Source organism: Nomascus leucogenys, unplaced genomic scaffold (genome assembly GCF_006542625.1).
Source record: "Nomascus leucogenys isolate Asia unplaced genomic scaffold, Asia_NLE_v1 000680F_127822_qpd_obj, whole genome shotgun sequence".
Classification (NCBI taxonomy): Eukaryota; Metazoa; Chordata; class Mammalia; order Primates; family Hylobatidae; genus Nomascus; species Nomascus leucogenys.
The window spans coordinates 102200-120856 of record NW_022096122.1 but is presented as its reverse complement, the minus strand read 5'-3'; the positions used below and the strand labels follow the sequence as shown (position 1 = coordinate 120856).

Below are 18657 nucleotides of genomic sequence, written 5' to 3'. Positions count from 1 at the left end.
TGGGTGGATGGATGGATAGATGGATGTGTTGCTTGGCAAATGATTCTGGAATGAATGGATGGGTGGATGGATGGATGATGGATGGATAATGAATGGGTGGATGGATGGATGCACTCGATCAGCAAATGCTTCTGGGACAGATGGATAATGGATGGGTGGATGGATAATGAACGGGTGGGTGGATGGATGGATAGATGGATATGTTTGCTTGGCAAATGATTCTGGAATGGATGGATGGATGGATGGATGGATGGATGGATAATGAATGGGTGGGTGGGTGGATGGATGGATGCACTCTGTCGGCAAATGCTTCTGGGATGGATGGATGGATAATGGATGGATGGATGGATAATGAATGGGTGGGTAGATGGATGGATAGATGGATGTATTTGCTTGGTAAATGATTCTGGAATGGATGGGTGGATGGATGAATGGATAATGAATGGATGGGTGGATGGATGCGCTCGGTTGGCAAATGCTTCTGGAATGGATGGATAATTGGATGGATAATGGGTGGGTGGATGGATGGATAGATGGATGTATTTGCTTGGTAAATGATTCTGGAATGAATGGATGGATGGATAGATGATGGATGGATGGATGGATGGATGGAAGGATAGATGGATGAATGAATTGCTAATTGGGGCTGTTTTTCCATACAGAGTGCTGCATGTGGGACTTAAGCCTTGGACACTAACTCCTTTGCCCCTCGTATCTGGGAGGGAACAAAGTCGCCATGCCTAACTAGGGCATGACCTGGGAGGCCTTTGGGGCCACCTGCCCTGGAACCCGGGGACACAGCCTCCCTGGGAAAGGAGGGTCAGGTGGACCTCACACCTGGGAGTTGGAAGTGGGAGAGACAACAGCTGCTGGGTAGTGGGGGTAGAGCTGTGTCTCTCACCACCCTGCCTCTCCAAGGACTGAGAAGAAAGGATTGAGCCCCGATCTGCCTGCCAGGCACCCAGCCAGGAGAACCCCTTCTCTGCTAGCATCTGATAAAATTACCTGCGTGGCTTGAGCGATCACTGCTGCCTGACCAGCAGCTGCTCTCCTGGAATCTGTGTCCAGAAAGCCCCTTGGGGGTCAGAAAAGTAGGTGGATTAATATAGAAGTAGAGGTGGGTTTTTTTGTTTCTGTGCCTGTTGAGATGGAGTCTTGCTCTGTCGCCCAGGCTGGAGTGCAGTGGTGCAATCTCGGCTCACTGCAATCTCCGCCTCCCAGGTTCAAGCGTTTCTTCTGCCTCAGCCTCCCAAGTAGCTGGGATTGCAAGTGTGTGCCACCATGCCTAATTTTTATATTTTTAGTAGAGACGGGGTTTCATCCGTCCATTCCAGAAGCATTTGCTGAGCACATCCTGGGTGCCAGGCCCAAGCAGGCTGGTCCCGAACTCCTGACCTCAAGTGATCTGCCCACCCCGGCCTCCCAAAGTGCTGGGATGACAGATGTGAGCCACCGTGCCCCGCCCAGAAGCAGAGGTGTTTTAATGGAAAGACTTCAGGCCTCATCGGACGGCCAGGAAGGAATCAGAGCAGGGGTGAGGTTGGCTTTGTGCAGGGTGGGGTGGGGTGCCAGGTTCTGTGTTGGGTGGGGGCAGCAGCACATCTTTTGTAATTAGTCATTGCCGAGGCTCCGCCTGTAAGAAGTGTGGTCCAGGGAGGGCTGATGGGGCTGCAGGATGAGGGGGCTTGACAGACCCCTTTCCCCAGAAGAGGGCCCCCAAGAGACCTTCCCCCTGAAGAGGGTTCCCCAGGACCTCCTCCCTGAAAAGGGACTCCCAGGGCCACCCCCCAAAAAGGGCTCCTCCTCTGAAGGAGGCCCCCCAAGACTTCCCCCATGAAGAGGGCCGCCGCAAAGACTTCCCCCCTGAAGGTGCCCCCCCAGGACCTGCCCCCTGGAAGAGGGCTCCCCAAGATTTCCCTCTTGAAGGCTCCCCAAGACCTCTCCCCCGAGAAGAGTCCCCTAAGACCTTTACCCTGGAAAAGGGCTCTCTGCAAAGCTTCCCTGGAAGTGGGCCTTCAAGCTGGGCGGGCTGGGAGGAACTGTGTACTCAGCATCATCCTTAGGGTCCGTTGTCGTCCCGCTTCCCCTGCCCCGGCCCCCAGATAAATCCAGAGGCTGTTTTAGAGCCAGACGGACACTCCTGGTATGCACCAGGCGCTCATCGTGTAGTGCTCGCTGAGTGGAGGAGGGAGTAGGCAAACCCGGCCGGTCAGGCTGCCCTGCACGGAATTCCAGCCTTGTCACCTCACTGGTTTTTAAATCATCACAATCCTCAGGACGTTCTGTGCATGCCACACACAGACTCTCAGAGTCCAGAGGTGCTGTTTTTGCACAGTTATTCCAATGAATAAAAAGACGGGCTTAGTGCAGTGGCTCACGCCTGTCATCCCAGCACTTTGGGAGGCCGGGGGTGGGGGTGGGGGGTCACCTGAGGTCAGGAGTTCGAGACCAGCCTGACCAACATGGTGAAACCTCGTCTCTACTGAAAATACAAAAAAATTAGCTGTGCATGGTGGCGGGCACCTGTAATTTTAGCTACTGCGGAGGCTAAGGCAGGAGAATCACTTGAACCTGGGAGGCGGAGGTTGCAGTGAGCCGAGATCACACCACTGCACTCCAGCCTGGGCGACAGAGCGAGACTCTGTCTCAAAAAAAAAAAAAGTTCTAGCAGACACAGAAGGGAGAGGGAGACGAACAAGCCCCAGGGACCCTTCATCCGGCTTCCTTCCACCTGGGGGACTCTCTCTGCGGGCCCTTGGTTTAAGGGCAAATGGCAAGGGGACCAGAATGCATGGAGGTGCCACGTTGGAGGTCCCTGCTGCAACCATGTGGCCCCCCAGCCCACTCCCAGCAGCCAAGACGAAGGGGAGCCTGGGCTCCCCCTAGGGCAGGCGCCTGTGGTTCTCTCCACCGAGAGGCCCCCCCCATGCCGGCCTCTTCCTGGGCTGACTGCCAGAAGCTTCTCGGACTCATGAACGTTTCAATCTGGAGTGGGGCCTTCCCTGGGTACCCAAGTGGTGGGAATCTGTCCCTCGCCCGTAGAACTCCTGGAGGGCTGGGCCCACCTCTGTCTCCATCCTGTCCCCATTCCCTGCCCCGAGTGGCAGAGGCTGGAGACGAAGGAGCTCTTCAGGCTTCACAACCATCAAAGCAGGTTGCTTCCAAGATGGCCAGTGGTTACCTGAGATGGAGCAGAGAGCAGCTGTGGCGGGCATCTTCTCTAGAAGCCACCTGTGAGCCCTGCGGAGGCCCCAGCCTTTGTGCCTTAAGACAGACGGCGTCCTGCAGGTACGCAGGGGAACCCTGTAGGCAGGGACTTTGCCTGCTTTCCCAGGACAGGACAGAGGAGTTTGGCTGGGGGCAGCCCAAGGTGACCGGGATGCTGTCCCAGCTCTGGACCAGGCTGCCATGGGAAGGAAGGAAGGAAGGAAGGAGGGACAGCTCCAGGCCAGGCTGACGTGGAAGGGAGGGAGGAGGGAGGAGGGAGGTAGGACCGATGGAGGCCTGGCTGCTGTCCAGGGCTGGGCTCCGTGGCATCTCCTGGTGGTTGTCAGGTCCTGCCTGGCCCCACATCGAGGCGTGTGATGGAGGGGCCTGGAAGCCTCATCCTTCTTGGTTGCCAAGCAGTGAGGGCCACAGGCACGCGCCACCGCACTGGACTCCCCCTTTCATCATCAAAGCCGAATTTTCTTCCTGCTCCATCTAGGCTTCCTGTGGAGACACCACGTGTGATTGTAAAAAAAAAAAAAAAAAAAAGAGTCAGGCCGGGCACAGTGGCTCACGCCTGCAATGCTAGCACTTTAGGAGGCCAAAGCGGGCAGATCACCTGAGGTCAGGAGTTCGAGACCAGCCTGGCCAACATGGTGAAACCCCGTCTCTACTAAAAATACAAAAATTAGCCGGGTGTGGTGACTCATGCCTGTAATCCCAGCACTTTGGGAGGCTGAGGTGGGTGGATTACCTGAGGTCAGGAGTTCGAGACCAGCCTGGCCAACGTGGTGAAACCCTGTCTCTACTAAAAATACGAAAATTAGGTGAGCGTAGTGGCAGGAGCCTGTAACCCCAGCTACTCGGGAGGCTGAGACAGGAGAATTGCTTGAACCCGGGAGGCGGAGGTTGCAGTGAGCCGAGATCGCGCCATTGCACTCCAGCCTGGGCAACAGCGAGATTCTGTCTCAAAAAAGCAAAAAAAGCAGACAAAAAAAAAAAAAAACGGAGTCTGTCCAGAATTATACACAGTCACCCGTGCCAGGTGACAACCCTTCAGTCAACAACGGCCTTCCTAGACAGCGGAGGTCCCAGGAGATGGTAATACCGTAGTTTTCCTGTGCTTTTATTTGTAGACACACAAATCCCTACCATTGTATTACAGCAGCCTGCAGCACTCGGCATACTCACCTGCTGTCCAAGTTTGTAGCCCGGGAGCCGGGGGCCCTGCCACGCAGCCCAGGTGAGTAGCAGCACCCCGTGATGGGCACATAGAGAATCGCCTAAGGATGCATTTCTCGAAACAGGTCCTTGTCATTCAGTGACACATATGACTGTGTGTGTGTGTGTGTGCAGATGGGTGTGTATGTGTATGTATGTATACACACGTGAACACACACACCTCTACACATGTGCCTGTACATGGATAGAACACATAATTTACAGAATTTATAGAACACATAATTTATATTACATAAAATACAGAGAGGTCAGTTTTATTTATTTATTTATTTATTTAGACAGAGTCTCGCTCTGTCTTCCAGGCTGGAGTGCAGTGGCACAATCTCGGCTCACTGCAGCCTCCACCTACTGGGTTCAAGTGATTCTCCTGTCTCAGCCTCCCCCTAGTAGCTGGGATTATAGGCTCCTGCCACTACGCCCAGCTAATGTTTGTATTTTGTGTAGAGACAGGATTTCACCATGTTGGCCAGGCTGGTCTTGAATCCCTGACCTCAGGTGATCCACCTGCCTTGGCCTCCGAAAGTGCTGGGATGACAGGCGTGAGCCACTGCACCCGGCCTATTTCAGCTGTTTTCTGTTTTCTTTTTCTTTTTTTTTTTTGAGACGGAGTTTTGCTCTTATTGCCCAGGCTGGAGTACAATGGCGCGATCTTGGCTCACCACAACTTCCACTTCCCAGGTGAAAGCAATTCACCTGCCTCAGCCTCTCCCAAGTAGCTGGGATTATAGGCACCTGCCACCACGCCCGGCTGATTTTTGTATTTTCTGTAGAGACGGGGTTTCACCATGTTGGCCAGGCTGGTCTCGAATTCCTGACCTCAGGTGATCCACCTGCCTCGGCCTCCCAGAGTGCTGGGATGGCAGGCGTGAGCCACTGCACCCGGCCTATTTCAGCTGTTTTCTTAAAGCACAAAGCAACCTACACATTCTTCTGTGATACCAGGTAACTGTAAGGGTGGAGCAGCTTGTGACTTGGGTGCTATTGAGATCACGTGTGACCATTGCAGAAAACCTCTCCCACCTGTGCAGCAGGCACCTTGAAATAGGTCGCCCAGGAGGCAGTGGTTGCAGTGAGCCGTGATTGCACTATTGCACTCCAGTCTGGGCAACAAGAGCAAAACTCCAGACTCCGTCTCCTAAAAAGGAAAACAGCTGAAATATAACGCAGACTGAGGCCCAGCCCAGAACGGGTAAGCTGGGTGCACGCACCGTGAAAACAGCACCTGGGCCTGCTCCCGTTCTCCCCGCTTTGCAGACGCCGCCTGAACCTCGGTGCCTCCTTGAGGTCGAGGCTGTGAGTTAAACGGCTCCACCCCAGCCCGGCCCCAGGTTGGCCCAGCCATTCCCTGTCGGGGGCCAGGGAGGAAAGGGAGCTGTGTGGGCACCAGAGGGGCAAACTGAGGTCTGAGGGTCGGGGAACAGCCCGGCAGTAGGAACTGGGAGCGGAGCACAGGGGAAATGTGGATACGCTCAGCTCCCTACAACCGCAGTGAGCGTGTGTGCAGGAGGGCCTCACGGGGCGGTGTGAGTCTGGCCTGCCTGGGCTTGGGGGGTTTTACAGACACATTTCAGCCCCGCAGCAGGGGCTGGGGAGGTCCCGCTCATGACAGTCTCTGCACCAAGGGCAGGAGGGGCGGAAGCTGCCTGGAGAACTACCACTCCATGGCCTGTGGGCGTCCGGGGTGAGCGGCGGCGATGGCGTCCCATGGAGGAAACACTGGAAGTCGTGTGGAAGGTGGGAAGATGCAGGCTGGATTGCGGAGAAGGACTGAGACCCTGCCTGGTATGGCACTGTCATAGCAGCCGTCAGCCTGCTGGGAGGCAGGAGAAAGCCCCGTCCCCACCGCCCTCCCCAGGAGTCCCCACTGGCTACTCTGGAAGGCTGCTGGCTCCCAGGACATCCGCTGGGCTGAACAGTCATCTCTGGCTGTCCCTCCGTCCTCTCCTCCCCGAATGCAGCCTCCATCTCCTCCTCCCCCAGTTCAGCCTCCGTTCCCTCCTCCCTGAATGCAGCCTCCTTCCCCCCTCCCAAAATGCAGCCTCTGTCCCCACTCCCAAATGCAGCCTCTTTCCCCTCCTCCCCAATACAGCCTCCTTTCCCTCCTCCCCAAATGCAGCCTCCTTCCCCCTCCCAAAATGCAGGCTCTGTCCCCATTCCCCAAATGCAGCCTCCTTCTCCTCCCCAATGCAGCCTCCGTCCTCTCCTCCCCGAATGCAGCCTCCTCTCCTCCCCGAATGCAGCCTCCTCTCCTCCCGGAATGCAGCCTCCTCTCCTCCCGGAATGCAGCCTCCTCTCCTCCCCGAATGCAGCCTCCTCTCCTCCCCGAATGCAGCCTCCTCTCCTCCCCGAATGCAGCCTCCTGTCCTCCCGAATGCAGCCTCCTGTCCTCCCCGAATGCAGGCTCCTTCCCCTCCTCCCCAGATGCAGCCTCCTTCCCCCCCTCCCCAAATGCAGCCTGTTTCTTCCTTCCCCAAATGCAGCCTCCTTCCTTCTCCCTGAATGTAGCCTCCTTCCTTCTCCCCAAATGCAGCCTCCATTCCTCTCCTCCCCAATGCAGCCTCCATCCCCTCCTCCCCAAATGCAGCCTCCTTTCCCTCCTCTGCAAATGCAGCCTCCTTCCCCCATCCCCAAATGCAGCCTCTGTCCCCCTCCACAAATCCAACCTCTGCCTCCCCTCCCCAAATGCCGCCTCCTTCCCCCCTCCCCAAATGCCGCCTCCTTCCCCTCCTCCCCAAATGCTGCCTCCTTCCCCTCCTCCCCAAATGCTGCCTCCTTCCCCTCCTCCCCAAACGCAGCCTCTGTCTTCTCTTCCCCAAATGCAGCCTCCTTTCCCTCCTCCTCCGCAAATGCAGCCTCCTTCCCCCATCCCCAAATGCAGCCTCTGTCCCCCTCCACAAATCCAACCTCTGCCTCCCCTCCCCAAATGCCGCCTCCTTCCCCTCCTCCCCAAATGCCGCCTCCTTCCCCTCCTCCCCAAATGCCGCCTCCTTCCCCTCCTCCCCAAATGCAGCCTCCTCCCTCATCAGAACCCCTACGGAGGAGGCAGAGACAGGCTTTTGCTTTCTTTATTCAGTCACGACTACACACTCCTATGTGACTGTCCTATGGTACTTGGGGACCAGGCAGTCCACCTGCAGCCTGGGGGAGGACGTCCCTATAATGAACATGCTGTCTGGGCTTCAGGGGGCCATTTTGGTGGCCAAGACGGCATCCAGGACACCCCCCAAGTGCACCACTTGCACCTGGCGGAAGCCGTGCAGCTCCAGCAAGCACTGGTACTCGCCCGGGCTCCGCACCCTGCCTTCATTCTGCACCAGCATGTTCAGCGACTGTATCAGGGCGCCCTGCACCTCCCTCTCCTCCTCATCCAGGAGCGTCTCCACCAGCAGCAGGCCGGCCCCTGAGGGGAGAGAGCAGAGAGCTGGAGTCCTGGCCAGCCACGCAGGGATCCTTCAGCGGGACACAGGGGACACAGCAGGCAACAGGAGCTCAGAACGGTGAGCAGAGGCTGCCGAGAACCCTTACCCACACAGGTAGGGGAGGGGAGAGAGACACAGACTTGATGCAGGGCGGACAGACAGGGAGAAGGAGATTTGATCGAAAGATGGATGGATAGATGGATGCATCACCTGGGCCTTCCGGTTCTCCTGGATGCATGCATGAACAGATGGTAGACGATGGGTAGGTACGTAGGTAGAAAGATGTATGCATAGGTGGATACATGGATAAGAAAGATGGATGGATGAATAGATGGTAAGTGATGGGTAGGTGGACGGATGGATGGATAGATGGATGCATGTATGAGATGGATGGACGGGTGAATAGATAGTAGATGATGGGTAGGTAGGTAGATGAGTGGATGGATGGATGAGATGGATGGGTGAATAGATGGTAGATAATGGGTAGGTATGAAGATGAATAGATGGATGCATGGATGAGATGGATGGTTGGGAGAATAGATGATAGATGATGGGTACGTGGGTAGATGGATGCATGGATGAGATGGATGGATGGGTGAATAGATGGTAGATGATGGGTAGGTTAGATGAATGGATGGATAGATGCATGGATGGGATGGATGGATGGGTGAATAGATGGTAGATGATGGGTAGGTAGATGAATAGATGGATCGATGGATGAGACGGATGGGTGAATAGATGGTAGATGATGGGTAGATAGATGAATGGATGGATAGATGGGATGCATGGATGAGATGGATGGGTGAATAGATAGATAGATGAATGGATAGATAGATGGATGCATGGATGAGACGGATGGATGGGTGAATAGATGGTAGATGACGGGTAGATAGATACATGAATGGATGGATAGATGGATGCATGGATGTGATGGATGGATGGGTGAATAGATAGTAGATGATGGGTAGGTAGGTAGATGAATGGATGGATAGATGGATGTATGGATGGGATAGATGGATGGGTGAATAGATGGTAGATGATGGGTAGGTAGGTAGATGAATGGATGGATAGATGCATGGATGAGATGGATGGATGGATGGGTGAATTAGATGGTAGATGATGGGTAGGTAGATAGATGAATAGATGGATTGATGGATGTATGGATGTGATGGATGGGTGAATAGATGGTAGATGATGGGTAGGTAGGTGGATAGATGGATGGATAGATGGAGGCATGGATGAATGGGTGAATAGATGGGTAGGTAGGTAGATGGATAGATGGATGCATGGATGAGATGGATGGGTGAATAGATGGTAGATGATGGGTAGGTAGATAGATGAATAGATGGATTGATGGATGTATGGATGTGATGGATGGGTGAATAGATGGTAGATGATGGGTTAGGTAGGTGGAGGGATGGATGGATAGATGGAGGCATGGATGAATGGGTGAATAGATGGGTAGGTAGGTAGATGGATAGATGGATGCATGGATGAGATGGATGGATGAATAGATGGTAGATGATGGGTAGGTAGATAGATGAATAGATGGATTGATGGATGTATGGATGTGATGGATGGGTGAATAGATGGTAGATGATGGGTTAGGTAGGTGGAGGGATGGATGGATAGATGGAGGCATGGATGAATGGGTGAATAGATGGGTAGGTAGGTAGATGGATAGATGGATGCATGGATGAGATGGATGGGTGAATAGATGGTAGATGATGGGTAGGTAGATAGATGAATAGATGGATCGATGGATGTATGGATGTGATGGGTGAATAGATGGTAGATGATGGGTAGGTAGGTGGATAGATGGAGGCATGGACGAATGGGTGAATAGATGGGTAGGTAGGTAGATGGATGGATAGATGGATGCATGGATGAGATGGATGGGTGAATAGATAGATAGATGAATAGATAGATGGATGCATGGATGAGACGGATGGATGGGTGAATAGATGGTAGATGATGGGTAGATAGATAGATGAATGGATGGATAGATGGATGCATGGATGTGATGGATGGATGGGTGAATAGATAGTAGGTGATGGGTAGGTAGGTAGATGAATGGATGGATAGATGGATGCATGGATGTGATGGATGGATGGGTGAATAGATAGTAGATGATGGGTAGGTGGGTAGATGAATGGATGGATAGATGGATGCATGGATGAGGTGGATGGATGGGTGAATAGATAGTAGATGATGGGTAGGTGGGTAGATGAATGGATGGATAGATGGATGCATGGATGAGGTGGATGGATGGGTGAATAGATAGTAGGTAGGTAGATAGTGAATGGATGGATAGATGGATGCATGGATGAGATGGATGGATGGATGGGTGAATAGATGGTAGATGATGGGTAGGTAGGTAGATGAATAGATGGATGCATGGAAGAGATGGGTGGATGGGTGAACAGATGGTATATGATGGGTACGTAGATAGATGAATGGATGGATAGATGGATGCATGGATGAGATGGGTGGATGGGTGAATAGATGGTAGATGATGGGTAGGTAGGTAGATGAATAGATGGATGCATGGAAGAGATGGGTGGATGGGTGAACAGATGGTATATGATGGGTACATAGATAGATAAATGGATGGATAGATGGATGCATGGATGAGATGGGTGGATGGGTGAACAGATGGTAGATGATGGGTAGGTAGGTAGATGAATGGATGGATAGATGGATGCATGGATGAGATGGATGGATGGGTGAATAGATGGTAGATGATGGGTAGGTAGATGAATGGATGGATGGACAGATAGGATAAATGATGGATGGATAGATAGATAATAAATGATAGACAGATGACAGATAGGTGACAGATCATTGTTAGAAGGCCAGACGCAGTGGCTCACACCTGTAGTCCCAGCACTTTGGGAGGCTGAGGTGGGAGGATGGTTTGAGCCCAGGAGTTTGAAACCAGTCTGAGCAACATAGCGAGACCCTGTCTCTATTTTATTTTTTTCAAAAAAGGATGATAGATGTATAAAGAGAGACAGAGACAGGGTGGGGAGAGGAAGAGACAGAGAGAAGATAGATAAGGAAGGGAGGAAGGAGGAGAGAGGAGAAACAGATTGATGATAGATGAGATACATAAAAAGACAGAGAAGGAGACAGGAAGAGGGAGAAGAGAGAGACAGAGAGAGGCCGGGCGCAGTGGCTGACGTCCTTAACTCCAGCATTTTGGGAGGCTGAGGCAGGAGGATCGCTTGAGTGCAGGAGATCAAGGCTACAGTGAACTATGATGACACCATTGCACTCCAGCCTGGGCGACAGAGGGAGACTCCTATCTCCACAAAAAACTTTTTTTTTTTTTTTTTTTTTTTTTGAGACAGAGTCTTGCTCTGTCGCCCAGGCTGGAGTGCAGTGGTGTGATCTCGGCTCACTGCAACCTTCGCCTCCCGGGTTCAAGTGATGTCCTGCCTCAGCCTCCTGAGTAGCTAGAATTACAGGTGTGCACTACGCCCGGCTAATTTTTATGTTTTTAGTAGAGGCGGGGTTTCACCACGTGGCTCAGGCTGGTCTTGAACTCCTGACCTCAAGATCTGCCCGCTTCGGCCTCCCAAAGTGCTGGGACTACAGGTGTAAGCCACTGTGCCCGGTATCAGAAAAAACTTCTTAAAAAATTAGCTGGGCATGGTGATGCATGCCTGTACTTCCAGCTACTTGGGAGGCTGAGGTGGGAGGATAGCTTGAGCCTAGGAGGTCAAGGCTGCAGTGAGCTGTGACTGCGCCACTGCACACCAGCCTGGGCAGCAGAGTGAGACCTCGTCTCAAAAAATACAAAGAGAGCCGGGCGAGGTGGCTCAAGCCTGTAATCCCAGCAGGCTCAAGCCTGTAATCCCAGCACTTTGGGAGTCCCAGGTGGGTGGATCACCTGAGGGTGGGAGTTCGAGACCAGCCTGACCAACATGGTGAAACCCCGTCTCTTATTAAAAATACAAAATTAGCCAGGTGTGATGGCAGGTGCCTGTAGTCCCAGCTACTCGGGAGGCTGAGGCAGGAGAATGGCTTGAACCCTGGGGGCACACGTTACGGAGAGCCGAGATTGTGCCACTGCCCTCCAGCCTGGGCGACAGAGCGAGACTCCGTCTCAAAAAAAAAAAAAAGAGATAGATACACAGAGAAAGAGAGAAAGGAGAGAGAGAGGGAGAGAAAAAGGATGGAAGTCTCTTGACCATCTGAGCTTATGGGGAGTCCTGTTTCAAAGCACAGGTGCCAGGCTTCCCAGGCCCTGGCTCTGTTAAGATAATTAAGCGTTCTCTGCAAATATTCCAGGAATTCTCACGGCAGCAACAATGCTGAACTGTTTTTTGTTTTTTTTTTTTGTTTTTTTTTTTTGAGACAGAGTCTTGCTCTGTCGCCCAGGCTGGAGTGCAGTGGCGCAATCTCGGCTCACTGCAAGCTCCACCTCCCAGGTCCACGCCATTCTCCTGCCTCAGCCTCTCCAAGTAGCTGGGACTACAGGCGCCCGCCACCAAGCCCGGCTAATTTTTTGTATTTTTAGTAGAGACAGGGTTTCACCGTGGTCTCGATCTCCTGACCTCATGATCCGCCCGCCTCGGCCTCCCAAAGTGCTGAGATTACAAGCGTGAGCCACCGCGCCCGGCCAACGCTCTTGAGGGAGGCTGAGCACCCACCAGATTCCGTCAGGGCCAGCTCATTCAACTGTGGAAATCCGACACGCAGCCCTGGCGCGAACCGGTAAGCAGCCTGGGTGGACGGGGAGAAACCTGATGTGAAGGCTGTGAGCCGAGCCAGTGCGTGCCGTGTGTGTGTGTGCATGCGTGTCTGTGTAGAAACACACAGATTAGATCCAGCTGACCCTTCAGCAACACGGCTCTAAACTGCAGAGTCCACTCATTCGTGGATTTCCCTCTGCCTCGGCCACCCCTGAGACAGCAAGACCAGCCCACGGCTTCCGCCTCCTGTGCAGCCTCCGCAATGTGAAGACAAGAATGAAGGCCTTTACGATGAGCCACTTCAGCTTCATGAATAGTAAATGTATTTTCTCTTTAGGATTTTTTTTTTTTTTTTTTTTTTTTGAGATGGAGTCTTGCTCTGTTACCCAGGCTGGAGTGCAGTGGCGCAGTCTCGGCTCACTGCAACCTCCGTCTCCAGGTTCCAGCGATTCTCCTGCCTCAGCCTCCCAAGTACCTGGGATTACAGGTGCGCACTACCACACCTGGCTAATTTTTGTATTTTTAGTAGAGATGGTTTCACCAAATTGGCCAGGCTGGTCTCGAACTCCTGACCTCAAGTGATCCGCCTGCCTCAGCCTCCCAGAGTGCTGGGATTATAGGCATGAGCCACCATGCTTGGCTAATTTTTGTATTTTTAGTAGCGACGGGGTTTCACCACATTGGCCAGGCTGGTCTGAAACTCCTGACCTCAGGTGATCCACCCGCCTCGGCCTCCCAAAGTGCTGGGATGACAGGCGTGAGCCACCCTGCCCGGCCTCCTTGTAAAACTTGAACCCAAAATACTACGTCTTAACAGAAACAGTGAACCTGACGACAGGCTCTCACCTGGCTTGCAGCTCGCGGCGACCCTGCTGAGTAACTTGTGGACTTTGGCGTCTGGCCAGTCATGCAGGATCCGGCACAGGACGTACAGCTCAGCGCTCGGGAGGGGGTCCCTGAAAAAGTCACCTGGTTTAAAGACAAAAGGCGACACATCCGTCAGGTATGGAAGAAGCAGTCCTCCCCCGGACAGATCCTGGGAGCGCCACCCACATCCTAAATCGGGGGAGAGGGGTGTGGGCGGGAATCGGTCTTCCTGAAGTATATCCCCATGGGGACTCGAACAGAGATCCATGAGGAGCTGGTTAGTGATGTCACGCCCATGCGGTTTGACTCCGGCCGAGAAAAGGCTGGGGACAGTGGCTCACCCCTGTAATCTCAGCACTTTGGGAGCCTGAGGTGGGCAGATTGAGCTCAGGAGTTCGAGAGCAGCCTGGGCAACATGGCGAAACCCCATCTCTACTAAAAATACAAATTAGCTGGACAGGGGTGGCGGGTGCCTGTAATCCCAGCTACTCTGGGAGGCTGAGGCAGAATTGCTTGAACCTGGGAGGCAGAGGTTGCAGTGAGCTGAGATTGTGCCATTGCACTCTAGCCTGGCTGACCAAAAAAAAAGGAAGGCAGGGGAGGAAAAAAAGCAGGAAATTCAGGGGCACCACCTGGGCAAGGCAGGCAGAGTCGGCGCAAATGGGCGTCTGCCAGGGAGCATCAGGGCCACACTGCCGGTCAGTGGGCAACGGCAGGGCCTTCTTTGGTGATCCCGATTCAGGTGCCCAGGAGGGTTGCCTGTGGGGGGTGGGGGGGCTGCACGTAGCTGCACGCCCCTCTGTAATTGCTGAAATAAAAAGATGGTCTGCTGTAGTGCAGTGAATGGTGTCCCCTTAAAAGATACATTCAGGTGCTGACCCTTAGTCGCTGGAAATGGGACCTTACCTGGAAATAGGGTCTCTATAGATCATTCTGGAGTAGGGTGGGTCCTAAATGCAATGACAGATGTCCTTTTTTTTTTTTGAGACAGAGTCTTGCTCTGTCGCCCAGGCTGGAGTGCAGTGGCGCGATCTCGGCTCACTGCAAGCTCCGCCTCCCGGGTTCACGCCATCTCCTGCCTCAGCCTCTCCAAGTAGCTGGGACTACAGGCGCCCGCCACCACGCCTGGCTAATTGTTTATATTTTTGGTAGAGACGGGGTTTCACTGTGGTCTTGATCTCCTGACCTCGTGATCCACCCGCCTCTGCCTCCCAAAGTGCTGGGATTACAAGTGTGAGCCACCATGCCTGGCCGACAGGTGTCCTTTTAAGAGATAGAAGAGGAGACAGACTCAGAGCAGAAGGCCATGTGGAGACAGGCAGAGACTGGGGTGATGCAGCCACAAGCCCAGGGACGCCTGGAGCCCCCGGGAGCTGGGAGAGGCAGGAAGGACCCTCCCCTAGAGCCTCCAGCAGGAACCAAACATAACTGCAATGGATGGGATGGTGACCTCCAAAAGATCCGTTCATGTCCTAACCCGTAGACTTGTGAATAGAATCTCATTTAGAAATAAGGTCTTTGCAGGTGTAGTTAAGTTGAGGATCTTGAGATGAGATCACCCTGGATTAGGATGGGCTGTAAATGCAATGACAGGTGTCTTTGTAAGAGACAGAAGAGGAGACACAGTCACAGAGGAGAAGACCACGTGGAGATGGAGGCAGAGACTGGAGTGATGTGGCCACAAGCCCAGGGACGCCTGGAGCCTCCAGGAGCTGGGAGAGGCAGGAAGGATCCTCCCCTAGGGCCTCCGGAGGGAGCGCAGCCCTGAGATGCCTTGATCTCAGACTTCTGGTCTCCAGGACTGGGAGAGGATAAATTCCTGTTGTTTTGGAAGTTGTGAGGCCCCCACATGGGGTAGTTTGTTCCGGCCACCACAGGAAACCCCGTACCTACCGTGTGCTGGTGTGCACCTGTGGATGGTCACAGAAGCCTTTGTATTTATTGATTGCTAACCCTGCTCTGTTCAGCAAATACGAACCAGAGCAAAGAAAGCAAGCAAACTGTGAGTTGCATGAGGGGGAAAGAAGGGGCGGGAGAGTGTGCGGTGGGAAGTCTGAGCTGTTTTCCCCCAGCTGCAAGGAGGAGGTGCTATTTCAGGGCTTATGATTTGAAACTTTAGGATTTCCGGCTGGGCGGGGTGTAATCCCAGCACTTTGGGAGGCCGAGGCGAGTGGATCACCTGAGGTCAGGAGTTCGAGACTAGCCTGGCCAACATGGTGAAACCCCGTCTCTACCAAAAGTACAAAAATTAGCTGGGCGTGGTGGCGGGTACCTGTCACCCCAGCTACTCGGGAGGCTGAGGTGGGAGGATCACGAACCCAGGAAGTGGAGGTTGCAGTGAGCTAAGATCATGCCACTGCACTCCAGCCTGGGTGACAGAGTGAGACACCGTTCAAAAATAAATAAATAAGCTTTAGCATTGTGTTTCTGCAGATCTGGCAAATCAGAAGCACAGCTATCATGATGTCCTACAGGAGGAGCTGTAGGGTGGTTGTGTTTTGTTTTTTTAAAAACTAGAAAAGCATCCAGGAACCTCTGGGGGAGGGGTATGGAGGTCCCCAGCACCTGCGCCCACAGGCCTGGCCCGCTGTTGAGTGGTGCTGAGTTACGGCACGTCAGGCGTCTCTTTTTTTATTTTTATTTTTTTGAGATGGAGTTTTGCTGTGTTGCCCAGGCTGGAATGCAATGGCGCGATCTTGGCTCACGGCAAGCTTCGCCTCCCGGGTTCAAGCAATTCTCCTGCCTCAGCCTCCCGAATAGGTGGGATTATAGGCGCCCGCCACCATGCTCAGCTAATTTCTGTAATTTTAGTAGAGACGGGGTTTCACCGTGTTGCTCAGGCTAGTCTCAAACTCCTGACCTCAGGTGATCCACCCACCTCAGCCTCCCAGACTGCTGGGATTCCAGGCGTGAGCCACCGCGCCTGGCCCAGGCGTCTCCTGTCAATCCGTCCTGGCCGCAGCAGCTGCCACCTGGAAGTTCTCCTTCAAGTCTAACCTAAGGCCGCCCTGTTACAGCTCTTGGGTCAGTTCCTTCCGTGGCCTCGGCGCCGTGGATGCCCACGAATGCTGATCTCGGCTGTTCCCCATCTCCACTCCCCTCCCATCTCGGCTACTTGCACTGATGATAACTTCACACAGTCGTCTACCTGTTTATTTATTTTTATTTATCATTATTATCATTGTCTTTTTTTTTTTTTTCTTTTTGAGATGGAGTTTCGCTGTTGTTGCCCAGGCTGGAGTGCAATGGTGTGATCTCAGCTCACTGCAACCTCCACCTCCCAGGTTCAAGTGATTCTCCTGCCTCAGCCTCCTGAGTAGCTGGGATTACAGGCGCCCACCACCACGCCCTGCTTATTTTTGTATTTTTAGTAGAGATGGGGTTTCACCATGTTGGCCAGGCTGGTCTCAAACTCCTGACCTCAGGTGATTCACCCACCTCAGCCTCCCAAAGTGCTGGGATTACAGGTGTGAGCTACCACGCCCAGCCTCATCCACCTGTTTGGAGATGCCCTCGTGTCTGTGTGGACCCACAGAGAGACATGCACAGGCATACCCACAGATGCAGACACAGACACACACATATACCCATCCCGATGCACACACACACATGCAGACACAAAGGCACACACATGCAAGCACACACCACAAAGACATGCACACACAGACACGCACAGACACACAGATACACTGACAGGCACACACATGGACACAGATACACCAACAAGACTGGCAGACAGACACACATAGATTCAGACAGACATAGACATAGAGACACAGCGACAGGCACACACACGCACACAGATGCAGACATGCACAGATGGGCACACACAGACACATGGACACAGAGATACAGTGACAGACACACATGCACACAGAGACGCAGACACACAGACATACACACGTATACCCACACAGACGCACAGAAACACACATACCCTCACAGACACATATGCAAGCACACGCCACAGAGTTGCGCAGATGCAGACACACACATTCTCATGCACAGACACGCACACAAGGACATACCACACACAGACACATGCACACGCAGACACGCACACATATCCACACAGACGCGCAGACACACATACCCTCAGAGACATACACACCACAGAGATGTGCGTACACACACACGGACTCAGACACACAGAGACATTGTGACGTACAGACATGCATGCAAGGACATACCACACAGACGTGCACACACAGACTCAAACACACAAGCACAGCAGACAGTCACATATGCACACACACCATGCACACAGACACACAACCACAGCAGTCACATACGCATACACACAACCACTGGCACACAGCATGCACACATATACCCACACAGACACACCCTCACAGAAACACACAACCACACACCACAGAGACGTGCAGACATGCGGGTACAGACACACAAGGACATACTACACACAGACATACACACAGAAGCACAGCAGTCCCATATGCACACCATACAGACACACCATGCACACGGATGCAGACAGACATGCACACACGCACAGACAGACACAGAAGCACAACAGTCATATATGCACACACACACACACACACTGGCACACAGCAGGCACACAGATGCAGACACAAACACAGAGATGCACACAGACATGCACAGATACCCTCACAGAAACATATGCAACCACACACCAGAGACATGCACAAACATGCGGATGCAGACACACAGACCTTCTCACGCACAGACACGCTCCAGGGCATACCACACACATGCACACACACATACAAGCGCAGTAGACAGTCACATTTGCACACAGATACCTACCATGGAAACACCCAGCAGAAACACAGGTACACACACAGCCATGCACCCGGTCTAGAAAGAGATGATGGAGCCTGGAAAAGGTTAGCAGGGCGAACAGGAGGCAGGCTCACCTGCTGCGAAGTGGATCTGTGCTGCCTGCGGTCCGGCGGGTTGGAAGTGGGCGGCCAGCTCAGTGATGTCCGGGAGGTCAAACACAGTCACCTGCAGATGAGGGTACTCACGGGCCAGCTCTTGGGCCAGTGCACCTGTGCAGCCTGCGGGGAAGCAAATGCATGCTCTGCGGCCTGGTCGTCCTGGCGCCTATGGAGCCCTGATGACTCTCCAAAGCTCAACAGGGGCAGAAGTAATGTTCAAGGGCATGGCATTGAGACCCACGCTGGAAGGGAAAACCAGCAGTGGGGAGTTTGCTGGTGTCCCAGACAAGACTGTAT

General features: G+C 53.3%; 1 protein-coding gene and 2 long non-coding RNA genes across 7 annotated transcripts in view; 1 reads left to right on the top strand and 2 right to left on the bottom strand.

Annotated features, from left to right (window-relative positions):
• Positions 1-4312: 4312 nt before the first annotated feature.
• On the bottom strand, positions 4313-4719 carry LOC115833825. The gene is made up of 2 exons (XR_004029091.1): positions 4610-4719; positions 4313-4393 (listed from the first exon to the last, which is right to left on the bottom strand). It is a non-coding gene; the product is annotated as an uncharacterized LOC115833825 (long non-coding RNA).
• A 565-nt stretch (positions 4720-5284) lies between these two features.
• Positions 5285-14826, top strand: LOC101178587. Its single transcript, XR_004029090.1, has 6 exons — positions 5285-5391; positions 5478-6231; positions 7821-7946; positions 12789-12884; positions 13426-13571; positions 14694-14826. It is a non-coding gene; the product is annotated as an uncharacterized LOC101178587 (long non-coding RNA).
• Positions 7499-18657, bottom strand: part of ASMTL (acetylserotonin O-methyltransferase like) — a 40681-nt gene continuing 29522 nt past the window's right edge. For all 5 annotated transcript variants that reach the window (XM_030808643.1, XM_030808644.1, XM_030808646.1 and 2 more), the window contains 3 exons: positions 18337-18480; positions 13415-13537; positions 7499-7849 (listed from right to left, as the gene is read on the bottom strand). In XM_030808643.1, coding sequence (XP_030664503.1) covers positions 7629-7849; positions 13415-13537; positions 18337-18480 — 488 coding nt within the window. In that variant the 3' untranslated portion in view covers positions 7499-7628. The remainder of the gene's footprint in view (positions 7850-13414; positions 13538-18336; positions 18481-18657) is intronic.